Source organism: Schistocerca piceifrons, chromosome 6 (assembly GCF_021461385.2).
Source record: "Schistocerca piceifrons isolate TAMUIC-IGC-003096 chromosome 6, iqSchPice1.1, whole genome shotgun sequence".
In the NCBI taxonomy this organism is placed as follows: Eukaryota; Metazoa; Arthropoda; class Insecta; order Orthoptera; family Acrididae; genus Schistocerca; species Schistocerca piceifrons.
In genome coordinates, this window is record NC_060143.1 from 584977495 (window position 1) to 584990026 (window position 12532).

A 12532-nucleotide genomic window follows, 5' to 3' on the forward strand; every position below is an offset into this window, starting at 1 on the left:
TGGGATTGGGTGCACTGAGTTTCTTATTGAAGCAGGTTCATAGATGTGTCCAGAAACATCATCATACAGGAGAATGGCAGCTTGGAATGTGCTCCACATCACAGATGCAGGAGGCTGTTGGACTGAGTATTATGCTATGGGGGACACTCACCTGGGTTTCCGTGGGACCTGTTCTGGTAATTATAACCACCAAGACAGCTGTGGCCTACTTGAAAATATTACAGACCACCTGCACCCCTTCACACTCATCTTCCCCAAGGTTGATGGCAGCTTTTAGCTGGACGATTATGTCACAAGTCCAGAATCATGCTGTAGTAATTTGAGGAGGATGACAGTGAATTCACACGGATGTCTCAGCCATCAAACTCACATCATCTGAACCTGAAGGAAAAACATCTGAGACACTGAAACTTCCTGGAAGATTAAAACTGTGTGCCGGACCGAGACTTGAACTTGGGACCTTCGCCTTTCGTGGGCAAGTGCTCTCCCAACTGAGCTACCCAAGCACGACTCACACCCCGTCTTCACAGCCTTACTTCTGCCTCCGGTGAGGAGAGCTTCTGTAAAGTTTAGAAGCTAGGAGACGAGGTACTGGCAGAAGTAAGGCTGTGAGGACGGGGCGTGAGTTGTGCTTGGGTAGCTCAGTTGGGAGAGCACTAGCCCACGAAAGGCAAAGGTCCCAAGTTCGAGTCTCGGTCCGGCACACAGTTTTAATCTGCCAGGAAGTTTCATATCAGCGCACACTCCGCTGCAGAGTGAAAATCTCATTCCATCTGAGACACTGTCAGACTGCTTGTTGTCCACAAACCACTGGCCTAAAATCTACATGAAATGTCTGACCTGTGTGTAAATATTTTGTGCCACATACCTACTGAAACCTATACAGGAACAATGGAAACTCCAGGTAGCCATACCAACAATGTAAAAAAAGATACAGTTAATTGCAGACAGGCACAATTAAAAGACACTTAAACAATGCCAGAATGTATTCTGGCCCAAGCTGCTGCAGTTGTATGAATGGTGTGTGTTTCTCTTTTTTTTATGAAGTGGCCAAAAGTTTTGTGTAAGTGTCTTTTAATTGTGCCTGTCTACAGCTTAATGTGTTATCTTTATGGTACATAACAATATATCTTTTCCTACATTGTTGAGAAACTTACAGTGAGGAAGAGGGGGGATGAAAGTGAAGTGCGAGGAATCAGAGATGGTACTCGGGTAAGCATTGTGAAAGCTTCTGTTCAGCAATAATAGGGACGGAGTGAGAAATAAAGATAGATTAGAGGCAGCCAGGACAGTGAAAAGAAAGGGAGGGAGCAGATCAGTATAAGTCATATATTACAAGACTTTGTTTGTGTCAGATACTTAGTTGCAATATTCATCTATGTTCCCCCTAATCAATGTTTACTTCTCAATCTGTCCTTACCATCTCTGGACTGAAGCTGAGACAGTGAATACCAGTATAACATCTCTAACCTACTCTCTCTGAGGCTTCCCTTTCATCTTTGTCTGTCTTTCTCCACACTAAAGGTGGATCTCTCTCTTCCTGTGACCTGACTGACCTTTCTCTTCCTCTTAACCTTTCTCAGCCTATCTCTCTCTCCTCCCCAACGAAAGATATATTAGTCCAATAGGTAGGCAGTGTGTCATTTTTACTTTTGTATGTGTACAATGACAGTACTACACATTTCAATTCCTACAGGTAAGTACTGGCTAGCAATTCTGTCTCATAATTTACTAGGTTTCTCGATTGAATTTTCCTTAATACAATTAAATGTTATATTCATGTAGATGGGAGAAAGCCCAAAACATAAACAAAAATAGCATAAATAAAGCTATATAAGAAGTACCCAGCTACTGTGTTTCTTAAAATAATTCTTTGGGTTAAATTTGGATATTAGATGAATTTTGAACTCCTTAATAAAACATTTCTCTACCAAATTGTCTAATGCAGCCCTCCATGATTCTTCTCATTTTGTGTTCTACAGAAGGAGCAGATAGTCTCATAGAATCAAGCTTCAATATTTGCTTACAATGAAACACATTTTTTACTGACAAAATGGGCTATATGTCTGATGCATTGTTTGTGTGAATAAACACAGTGAAGAGAGAGTATTACATAATATTATAATGTTTCAGTGATTACCCAGTGTTGAAAGAAAATGGTTAATGATTTGCTTACGAGTTTTTCTATTGAAATGCCATTAAAGTATTCTTGAAGAATAGTTCTTTTTCAGTTACACCTAAATTATGTTCAAAATTACCTAATGCACCCTTTTTTCAGTGAAATGAAATAAATATTATACATGAAGGTATTATATTATTGGCTTATCCAGTGGTATAAGCTATTGCCAAAATTTCTAATGGTAAGAAAGTTGTAGTGTATTAATAAGTTATCTTCAAATAAGTAATAGTGTGTAACAATTATTACATAATTTCACAACTGTCACAGTATACAACACAATGGATACTTAAATGAAATCACGAAAACAGTGATACGTTTTAGTGCCAACTCTTGGTACTATGATATTTTACTTTGCCAGAGTGAGTACTCCATGAAATTACTTGCAAAAACTATAGGATGGCAGTAGAGACAATAAGGTGATACATAACTTGAATCTTTGATAGGCACGGATGCAAACAAAAGACAGGAAAACTGATTTACCTTGAGATGGACACCACAAAGCAAAAGAGTTTTAAAGTGTATGATAATCCAGACTGTTGCATAGCTAGCCACAACTCAGAGAAATTGATTGTAACAATGTACAAAGCACACTCAGATACATTCAACAATGTTGAGATTAAAACGTCAGTGGTCAACGAGATTTTAAAAAATCACTCCCAGACAATTTAGGATCAGTAGGCTGCATGATGAACCCCTACACCGCTGTTTGGCACATAATTTTTTCTTCAAAATATTTATTAAATTAGTAGAATGTTTAAGGATTTATGCATAGAAAAATTGAATTTTTATTCATGAAAGTATAACAACAGAAAAATTATTAGACAGAATCACTGGCCAGTATTTATCCTCCACAGGTGAATAAACATCAAAGGAAAAGTCACAACACTACCCTAGATTTCAGAAATGTTAGTTCCTTGCTCTCCCTTAACTGACAGTTAGGTTCAGAGCTCCCACATACCTATTCCAATGACACCTCAGTGCACTGTACATGCTTCAACTGCTTTCCTTCTCTGATTATAGCATTCTTTCTAGATGGCATGAATGCTAATGCTAATTCATAAAAAACACACACACACACACACACACACACACACACACACACACACACACACACACACCTACGGGGCATGTAAGGTTGCTTTTTAAACAATCAGCCAAAGTACTGGTGACACACAGTATTCCATTATACTATTTCACTATTATTATTATTATTATTATTATTATTATTATTATTATTTTATAAATGGAATACTGTATTGCTACCAGTGTACAGTTTCATTACTGTGAGTGTCCAATTTTACTGACCTATCCATCCACATACAGCACCATCCTGTATAAAGGGGAACCGTCATAATTAGTGGGGTCATAATAGCAGAAGTGATGGAAACTGAGATGGAGCACCACTTGCTGTGGTGAGTGATTTCACAAAGGATGTGCACATGTCAGTGAATACACAGTGATTTAACTGAGGAAGTATGGTATCAACCTCTAGCAAATAAGGTGAAGCAAACCAAAGGCAGAAAAGTCCAAAGATTGACAAAGTTAATATGTATGTGAATTTATTGTAGTCAGCATCCACATTTATTTTCCTCACCCATTTGAATATGAAGTGCTACAACAAGGAAAAACATTGTGCCCCAGGTATAGCTGAGTGCAGTTCATGTGTTGTCTCGCCATGGCATGCTCTACTGCTGTGGCCATTATGAGAAGTATTTGTTTATCATTTGACCATAATGGATAATGGCCATGCTAGACACTCTGATGACTGAGCAACTAGCAGACTCTGCCCATCCTATCCAATTAGCTGTAGGGTTAAAAGGTTGTATTTATAACAAGTTCCTGTTTTAAAGAATGTAATGTAATGCTTTTCTTTGTTTCATAAAGAGCCACAAGTTAGCAAGTGGCAGCAAAATTTAATTTAGGCTTTCAATGAAGAAAGTATGAATTTATTGCAGCTAGAGTAAATTTGATTTGTAAATAAATTTTCCTGCCCCTCCTCATGTCAGAGAGAGGGGAGGGGGGAGGGCAGAGAGGGAAAGCGAGAGGGATGAAGAGGTATAAGAAATGTTGAGAGTACCAGAACCATCAGCACTGGGGCAAGGCAGCAAGTATGAGAATACAGCAACCAATGAAAGGCCACGACATTTCACTTGTCACAGCTGGAGGGTTAATTATTTCATTTCATTTCCCTGAAGACTACTACTTTGGCTTCATATGAAAGAAATCAAAAGTCAAGTGTACAAACACAGTTATATACACTCCTGGAAATTGAAATAAGAACACCATGAATTCATTGTCCCAGGAAGGGGAAACTTTATTGACACATTCCTGGGGTCAGATACATCACATGATCACACTGACAGAACCACAGGCACATAGACACTGGCAACAGAGCATGCACAATGTCAGCACTAGTACAGTGTATATCCACCTTTCGCAGCAATGCAGGCTGCTATTCTCCCATGGAGACGATCGTAGAGATGCTGGATGTAGCCCGTGGAACGGCTTGCCATGCCATTTCCACCTGGCGCCTCAGTTGGACCAGCGTTCGTGCTGGACGTGCAGACCGCGTGAGACGACGCTTCATCCAGTCCCAAACATGCTCAATGGGGGACAGATCCGGAGATCTTGCTGGCCAGGGTAGTTGACTTACACCTTCTAGAGCACGTTGGGTGGCACGGGATACATGCGGACGTGCATTGTCCTGTTGGAACAGCAAGTTCCCTTGCCGGTCTAGGAATGGTAGAACGATGGGTTCGATGACGGTTTGGATGTACCGTGCACTATTCAGTGTCCCCTCGATGATCACCAGTGGTTTTTTTTTTTTTTTTTTTTTTTTTTTTTTTTTTTTTTTTTTTTTTTTTTTTTTTTTTGGGGGGGTGCAAAACTTCTATGGTCATTAGCGCCCAGCCCGTGACGTAGAAAACAGGAAAAAAACGAAATTTAAAATCAGCAGCAATGGGAACAAAGTCATAAAATTTGAGGAACTAAAGGCAGAAGGAATGCTTAAAAATCCACTATAGAAAGGGGTTGGTTCTCCCCCCAAAAAAAAGGCTTCAAATGACTGACGTCATTTCACTGTCACTAATAAACTGTAGAACGCGGTCAGCTGAGCGCGTGTCATCTGCTAAAATCGACGATAGATCAGGCGATAGCTGTAGACGGGAGCGTAACGGATTAAAATAGGGGCATTCAATTAAAAGGTGTCTGACCGTCCACGGCTGAGAGCAGTGGGGACAGAGTAGGGGAGGATCACCGCTTAAAAGATGTCGATGACTAAAAAGACAGTGCCCTATCCGGAGTCTAGCTAAAATTACCTCCTCCCGACGACGCGATCGGGAGGAAGAGGTCCATGCGCAAGGAAGGGCTTTCACTTCCCGCAATTTATTATGGGGAAGTGTTGACCAATGCGCATGCCATAAATGAGCAACTTGGCGACATAAACCGCTCCGTAGATCGGTAAACGGAAGAGACTGAATAGCTGGCCGAGGAAGAGAGACTGCAGCCTTGGCCGCTATATCGGCCGCCTCATTTCCACAGATACCAGCGTGTCCTGGGAGCCAGAGGAACGCCACTGAGACGCCCCCCAGGTGGAGCAAGCGCAGACAGTCCTGAATCCGGTGGACCAGAGGGTGCACAGGGTAAAGAGCTTGGAGACTTAGGAGAGAGCTGAGAGAATCTGAGCAGATTACGTACTGTATCCGCTGATGGCGGCGGATGTAGTGGACAGCCTGGAGAATAGCGTAAAGCTCCGCAGTATAAACCGAACACTGGTCGGGAAGCCGAAAGTGATTTGGGGTGTCGCCAACAATATAGGCACTCCCTACACCTAACGATGTTTTCGAGCCATCGGTGTAAATAAATGTGGCTTCCGTCATGTGTGCACATAGAGCAGCAAATGCCCGACGGTAAACAAGTGTAGGGGTACCATCCTTGGGAAACTGACATAGGTCTCTGAGCAAGTCGATCCGGGGACGGAGCCAAGGCGGTGCCGTACCCCAAGTTGTCAAGAAGGTTTTAGGAAAGCGGAAGGAAAGAGAATGGAGCAGTTGACGGAAGCGGACTCCCGGGGATCACCAGTGGTGTATGGCCAGTGTAGGAGATCGCTCCCCACACCATGACGCCGGGTGTTGGCCCTGTGTGCCTCGGTCGTATGCAGTCCTGATTGTGGCGCTCACCTGCACGGCGCCAAACACGCATACGACCATCATTGGCACCAAGGCAGAAGCGACTCTCATCGCTGAAGACGACACGTCTCCATTCGTCCCTCCATTCACGCCTGTCGCGACACCACTGGAGGCGGGCTGCACGATGTTGGGGCGTGAGCGGAAGACGGCCTAACGGTGTGCGGGACCGTAGCCCAGCTTCATGGAGACGGTTGCGAATGGTCCTCGCCGATACCCCAGGAGCAACAGTGTCCCTAATTTGCTGGGAAGTGGCGGTGCGGTCCCCTACAGCACTGCGTAGGATCCTACGGTCTTGGCGTGCATCCATGCGTCGCTGCGGTCTGGTCCCAGGTCGACGGGCACGTGCACCTTCCGCCGACCACTGGCGACAACATCGATGTACTGTGGAGACCTCACGCCCCACGTGTTGAGCAATTCGGCGGTACGTCCACCCGGCCTCCCGCATGCCCACTATACGCCCTCGCTCAAAGTCCGTCAACTGCACATACGGTTCACGTCCACGCTGTCGCGGCATGCTACCAGTGTTAAAGACTGCGATGGAGCTCCGTATGCCACGACAAACTGGCTGACACTGACGGCGGCGGTGCACAAATGCTGCGTAGCTAGCGCCATTCGACGGCCAACACCGCGGTTCCTGGTGTGTCCGCTGTGCCGTGCGTGTGATCATTGCTTGTACAGCCCTCTCGCAGTGTCCAGAGCAAGTATGGTGGGTCTGACACACCGGTGTCAATGTGTTCTTTTTTCCATTTCCAGGAGTGTATATAAGTTATATATATAAGGTAGAGCTGGCAGAGGCTGCAAGTAAGATGGGGTTGGACGTTTTAGCTGTTAGTGACATTCGGGTAAGGGGTGAGAAAGAGGAGGAAGTGGGAGAATACAAGGTCTACCTGTCAGGAGTCAAAGCAGGAATAGCACAATGGGGTGTAGGGCTTCATATCAGGAAAGAAATGGAACCCAGCGTAGTTGCAATAAGGTATGTAAACGAACGACTGATGTGGATAGATTTGACAGTCTCTAGCAAGAAAATTAGGATTGTGTCAGTATATTCGCATTGTGAAGGGACAGATCAAGATAAGATAGATAGTTTTTATGAGGCACTCAGTGATGTAGTTGTTAGAGTAAAGGACAAGGACAGTGTTCTGCTCATGGGTGATTTTAACGGCAGGATTGGAAATCGAACAGAAGGGTATGAAAAGGTTATGGGTAAATTTGGAGAGGATATGGAGGCCAACAGGAACGGGAAACAACTCTTGGATTTCTGTGCCAGTATGGGCTTAGTAATCACGAACTCCTTTTTTAAACATAAGAACATTCACCGGTATAATTGGGAAGGCAGGGGAACCAGATCTGTCATTGACTATATAACAGATCAGGAATTCAGGAAGGCTGTGAGGGACACACGTGTATTTAGGGGATTCTTTGATGACACTGATCATTATTTAATCTGCAGTGAAATTGGGATTGTGAGGCTGAAAGTGCAGGAGGTCAGGGCCATATGTAGGAGGATAAGAGTGGAGAAACTTCAGGATAAGGAAATCAGGCACAAGTACATAACAGCGATCTCAGAAAGGTACCAGTTAGTTGAATGTAGTCAATTACAGTCATTGGAAAAGGAATGGACAAGGTACAGGGACACAGTACTAGAAGTGGCTAAAGAATGTCTTGGAACAGTAGTGTGTAAAAGTAGGATGAAGCAAACAGCTTGGTGGAATGATACAGTCAAGGCAGCCTGTAAAAGGAAAAAGAAGGCATATCAAAAATGGCTACATACCAGAACCCAGGTAGACAGAGAAAGTTATGTTGAAGAAAGAAACAAAGCCAAACAGATAATTGCAGTATCCAAGAAGAAATCGTGGGAAGACTTTGGAAACAGGTTGGAGGCTATGGGTCAAGCTGCTGGAAAACCATTCTGGAGTGTAATTAGCAGTCTTCGAAAGGGAGGTAAGAAGGAAATGACAAGTATTTTGGACAGGTCAGGAAAACTGCTGGTGAATCCTGTGGATGCCTTGGGCAGATGGAGGGAATATTTTGAAGAGTTGCTCAATGTAAGTGAAAATGCGATAAGTAATGTTTCAGATTTCGAGGTAGAATGGGATAGGAATGATGATGGAAATAGGATCACATTTGAGGAAGTGGAAAAATGGTCAATAGATTGCAGTGCAATAAAGCGGCTGGGGTGGATGAAATTAAGTCGGAACTCATCAAATACAGTGGAATGTCAGGTCTTAAATGGCTACACAGGATAATTGAAATGGCCTGGGAGTCGGGACAGGTTCCATCAGACTGGACAAAAGTAGTAATCACACCAATCTTTAAACATGGAAACAGAAAAGATTGTAACAACTACAGAGGTATCTCTTTAATCAGCATTGTGGGTAAAATCTTCTCAGGTATTGTTGAAAGGAAAGTGCGAGTATTAGTAGAGGACCAATTGGATGAAAATCAGTGTGGGTTTAGGCCTCTTAGAGGTTGTCAGGACCAGATCTTTAGCTTACGGCAAATAATGGAGAAGTGTTATGAGTGGAACAGGGAATTGTATCTATGCTTTATAGATCTAGAAAAGGCATATGACCGGGTTCCTAGGAGGAAGTTATTGTCTGTTCTACAAGATTATGGAATAGGAGGCAAACTTTTGCAAGCAATTAAAAGTCTTTACATAGATAGTCAGGCAGCAGTTAGAGTTGACGGTAAATTGAGTTCATGGTTCAGAGTAGTTTCAGTGGTAAGACAAGGCTGCAACCTGTCTCCACTGTTGTTCATATTATTTATGGATCATGTGTTGAAAACAATAGACTGGCTGGGTGAGATTAAGATATGTGAACACAAAATAACCAGTCTTGCATATGCGGATGACTTAGTTGTGATGGCAGATTCGATTGAAAGTTTGCAAAGTGATATTTCAGAGCTAGATCAGAAATGTAAGGACTATGGTATGAAGATTAGCATCTCCAAAACGAAAGTAATGTCAGTGGGAAAGAAATATAACCGAATTGAGTGCCAAATGGGAGGAACAAAGTTAGAACAGGTGGACGGTTTCAAGTACTTAGGATGCATATTCTCACAGGATGGCAACATAGTGAAAGAACTGGAAGTGAGGTGTAGCAAAGCTAATGCAGTGAGCACTCAGCTACGATTTACTCTCTTCTGCAAGCAGGAAGTCAGAACCAAGACTAAGTTATCTGTGCACCGTTCAATCTTTCGACCAACTTTGTTGTACGGGAGCGAAAGCTGGGTGGATTCAGGTTACCTTATCAACAAGGTTGAGGTTACAGATTTAAAAGTAGCTAGGATGATTGCAGGTACTAGTAGATGGGAACAATGGCAGGAGGGTGTCCACAATGAGGAAATCAAAGAAAAACTGGGAATGAACTCTATAGATGTAGCAGTCAGGGCGAACAGGCTTAGATGGTGGGGTCATGTTACACGCATGGGAGAAGCAAGGTTACCCAAGAGACTCATGGATTCAGCAGTAGAGGGTAGGAGGAGTCGGGGCAGACCGAGGAGAAGGTACCTGGATTCGGTTAAGAATGATTTTGAAGTAATAGGTTTAACATCAGAAGAGGCACCAATGTCAGCACTGAATAGGGGATCATGGAGGAACTGTATAAGGGGGGCTATGCTCCAGACTGAATGCTGAAAGGCATAATCAGTCTTAAATGATGATGATGATGATGATGACTCATTTTCTCACTGTGCTACATGGTTGTCGACTGTTATCATTTCAAGTGCATCACAATAGTAAATTCTTGAGGTTATAGAGTTATTGTGATGTAAGACACAAAGGAATTACAGACCTGGGCTGAGTGTGGGCATTGACTGAAATCAATGTGGAAAGTTGAAAATTTGTGCCAGATTGGGATTCGAACCTGGGTCTCCAGCTTACTAGGCAGATGCTCCGACCACTGAGAAAACCCGTACACAGTGATCATTGCAACTACACCAACTACCCTAGCACACCTCTCGTCAGACCCAAATTCTCAACTTACCCACACACCATAAATGTTGCGTGCCTTACCCATTGCCCCATTACTCGCAGCATTTTGGCGATTCCTGTAAGACTTCAAGCCTGGTGTGCATTTGCACTGAAGAGATCGTTGGCTGTCTCACCTTGTTGTAATGTCATCTTTCATACCAGTACACTGAAACTTGTAAAATTTGTAGATGAGAAGTCAATGATCATGACTGCTATGAAGAAGACTCGGGTTCAGTTCCCAGTACTGACAAGCAAATTTCATTGATGAAGAGGACCAGGAAGTTGAGTACTTAGCATTGTGAGAATAACTGAAGAGATAACTTAAGGAAAAGTTAATTGGTTTGGTTTGTAAAAACATTACAGTAGGTGTGGAGTAACATGTGATAAACATTAAACTCTCCTTGCCACATGCATACAGATGGCTTAGTCCCATAAGTCCTCACAGAGGTATGTTTTGTTTTCAAAAAATCATTTATTGAAACATCACATTTTGTGAGCTGTACAATGGAGAAAATACAGCAAATACTTGGAATTAAAATGTGAGAGGCTTCTAAGATGAATAAGTCTGATAATGAATGCAGAATTAAGTGAATAATTTTAGAGCGCTCTGCCTCATGAAAACAAAGTGTTCAGTATTTAAGAACATTTATGACTTTTCCTCTTGTCTCTTTTTACCTTATCCCCTTCAAGAAAATGAGACTGCACAGGCAATGAAGAATATATATGTCCCATTACCAATCATTCTGTAACTCATCTATGTGTAAGACCACCTGGACAAACAGAAAACCAACACAACATGCTCTAATCAACTTTAAGACAAATATATTAGAAAATTCATTCTTCATAGCAACTGTTGGTTTTTGTCAACATCTAACACTGTAACCATCAGAATTCAGGAGAAAAAATGGGCTGGATTCCTGTACATTGTTGTATTTTTCCATTATTTCCTTCAATCATGACAAGAAAATGTTAGAGATGGTTCATCCAACACCTCAATAAATTTCAGTCTCACCTCATGCCTGACAATCTCAATATTTCCTTCTTTTCAAAAATATCAGTATTTTGTTGGTCAAGAGAAAATTACACCGAAGTACGCAAAATTAAAATTATGCACAGGAATCATTGGTACTGATTCAATTAGCCTACTGAGTGTTAGGACTGAAAGATTTTACATAGCATCTGCAGGAATGGTACAGTACTTTTCAACACATAATAATAATTGACTAGAGGGCAAAAATGGAGACATCTGCTGCATCAATTACAAAAACAACCAAAGGAGGAAACATGGAAGATATAATTTATAAATGTGTTATATTCTCACAAGCAATAAAATTAAACAAGAAGACCATGTGCCATCACATCAATAATAGTGACAGGTTATATGAAGAGAATTATCATACAATTAAAGGAGCTGTACAATGACGGGAAAAAAGCTTTCACATTCTGCATAACAGTAGGAAATAATTACAGGTGTGTCAATGCAACATTCTGTGCTACAAAACAAAAGCATCTTAGCCAAATTAAAAGAAATGGAAGGTTAAGTCCCTATTTAGTTTCAATTGATATATACACGGTACCATTAACATTCAAAACAGCTGAGTGATTTGTAACGCCAGCAGTGTTGGTTGCTCTACAAGTGTAAGTGCCACTATGTCTGGCCTGAAGAGCTTCAATACTGAGGGCACTAATACGATGACTCATTTTTCCGATAGCTATTCCTTGATGCCCAGGAGATATTTCAGCATCATTAAAGAACCATGTGATTGTTATGGGATAATCTCCTTTTGTTACAGCGCACTGAACAACTGACATGTCACCAGCATTTCCTGGTGTGTCTCCAAATGAGAAAGGTAGGATCTGCGGAGGAACTGTAATTGCAGACATATCAGTGCCTAAGTACAATATAGTTCAACCAGCACAAAATATCCAGATTCATTTTTTTGCTTTATTCAAGTGTTTTATAATTGATACTGAATAAAGCTACACAGTTTCTCTGATTGATTGTACTTTGAATTACTTGTAGAACAGAAAAGCAGAAAGAAACTTATAAAATCATAATGAAGGTGCCCACTCAAAAGACACGAAGCATGGATGCAAAATAAGAACTGATATAAATAACAAATCATTGTATAACTGTGGAAATATTTTTGGGGCCCTACTTAGGTAAAAACTAAAGAGTTACAGTTTGCAGTG

General features: G+C 42.0%; 1 protein-coding gene across 1 annotated transcript in view; it reads right to left on the reverse strand.

Moving 5' to 3' along the window:
- LOC124802781 (Down syndrome cell adhesion molecule-like protein Dscam2) overlaps positions 1-12532 on the reverse strand; it is an 866453-nt gene that overhangs the window by 298920 nt on the left and 555001 nt on the right. Inside the window, exon 14 of the mRNA XM_047263777.1 lies at positions 11917-12207. Within this exon, the coding sequence (XP_047119733.1) occupies positions 11917-12207 (291 nt within the window). The remainder of the gene's footprint in view (positions 1-11916; positions 12208-12532) is intronic.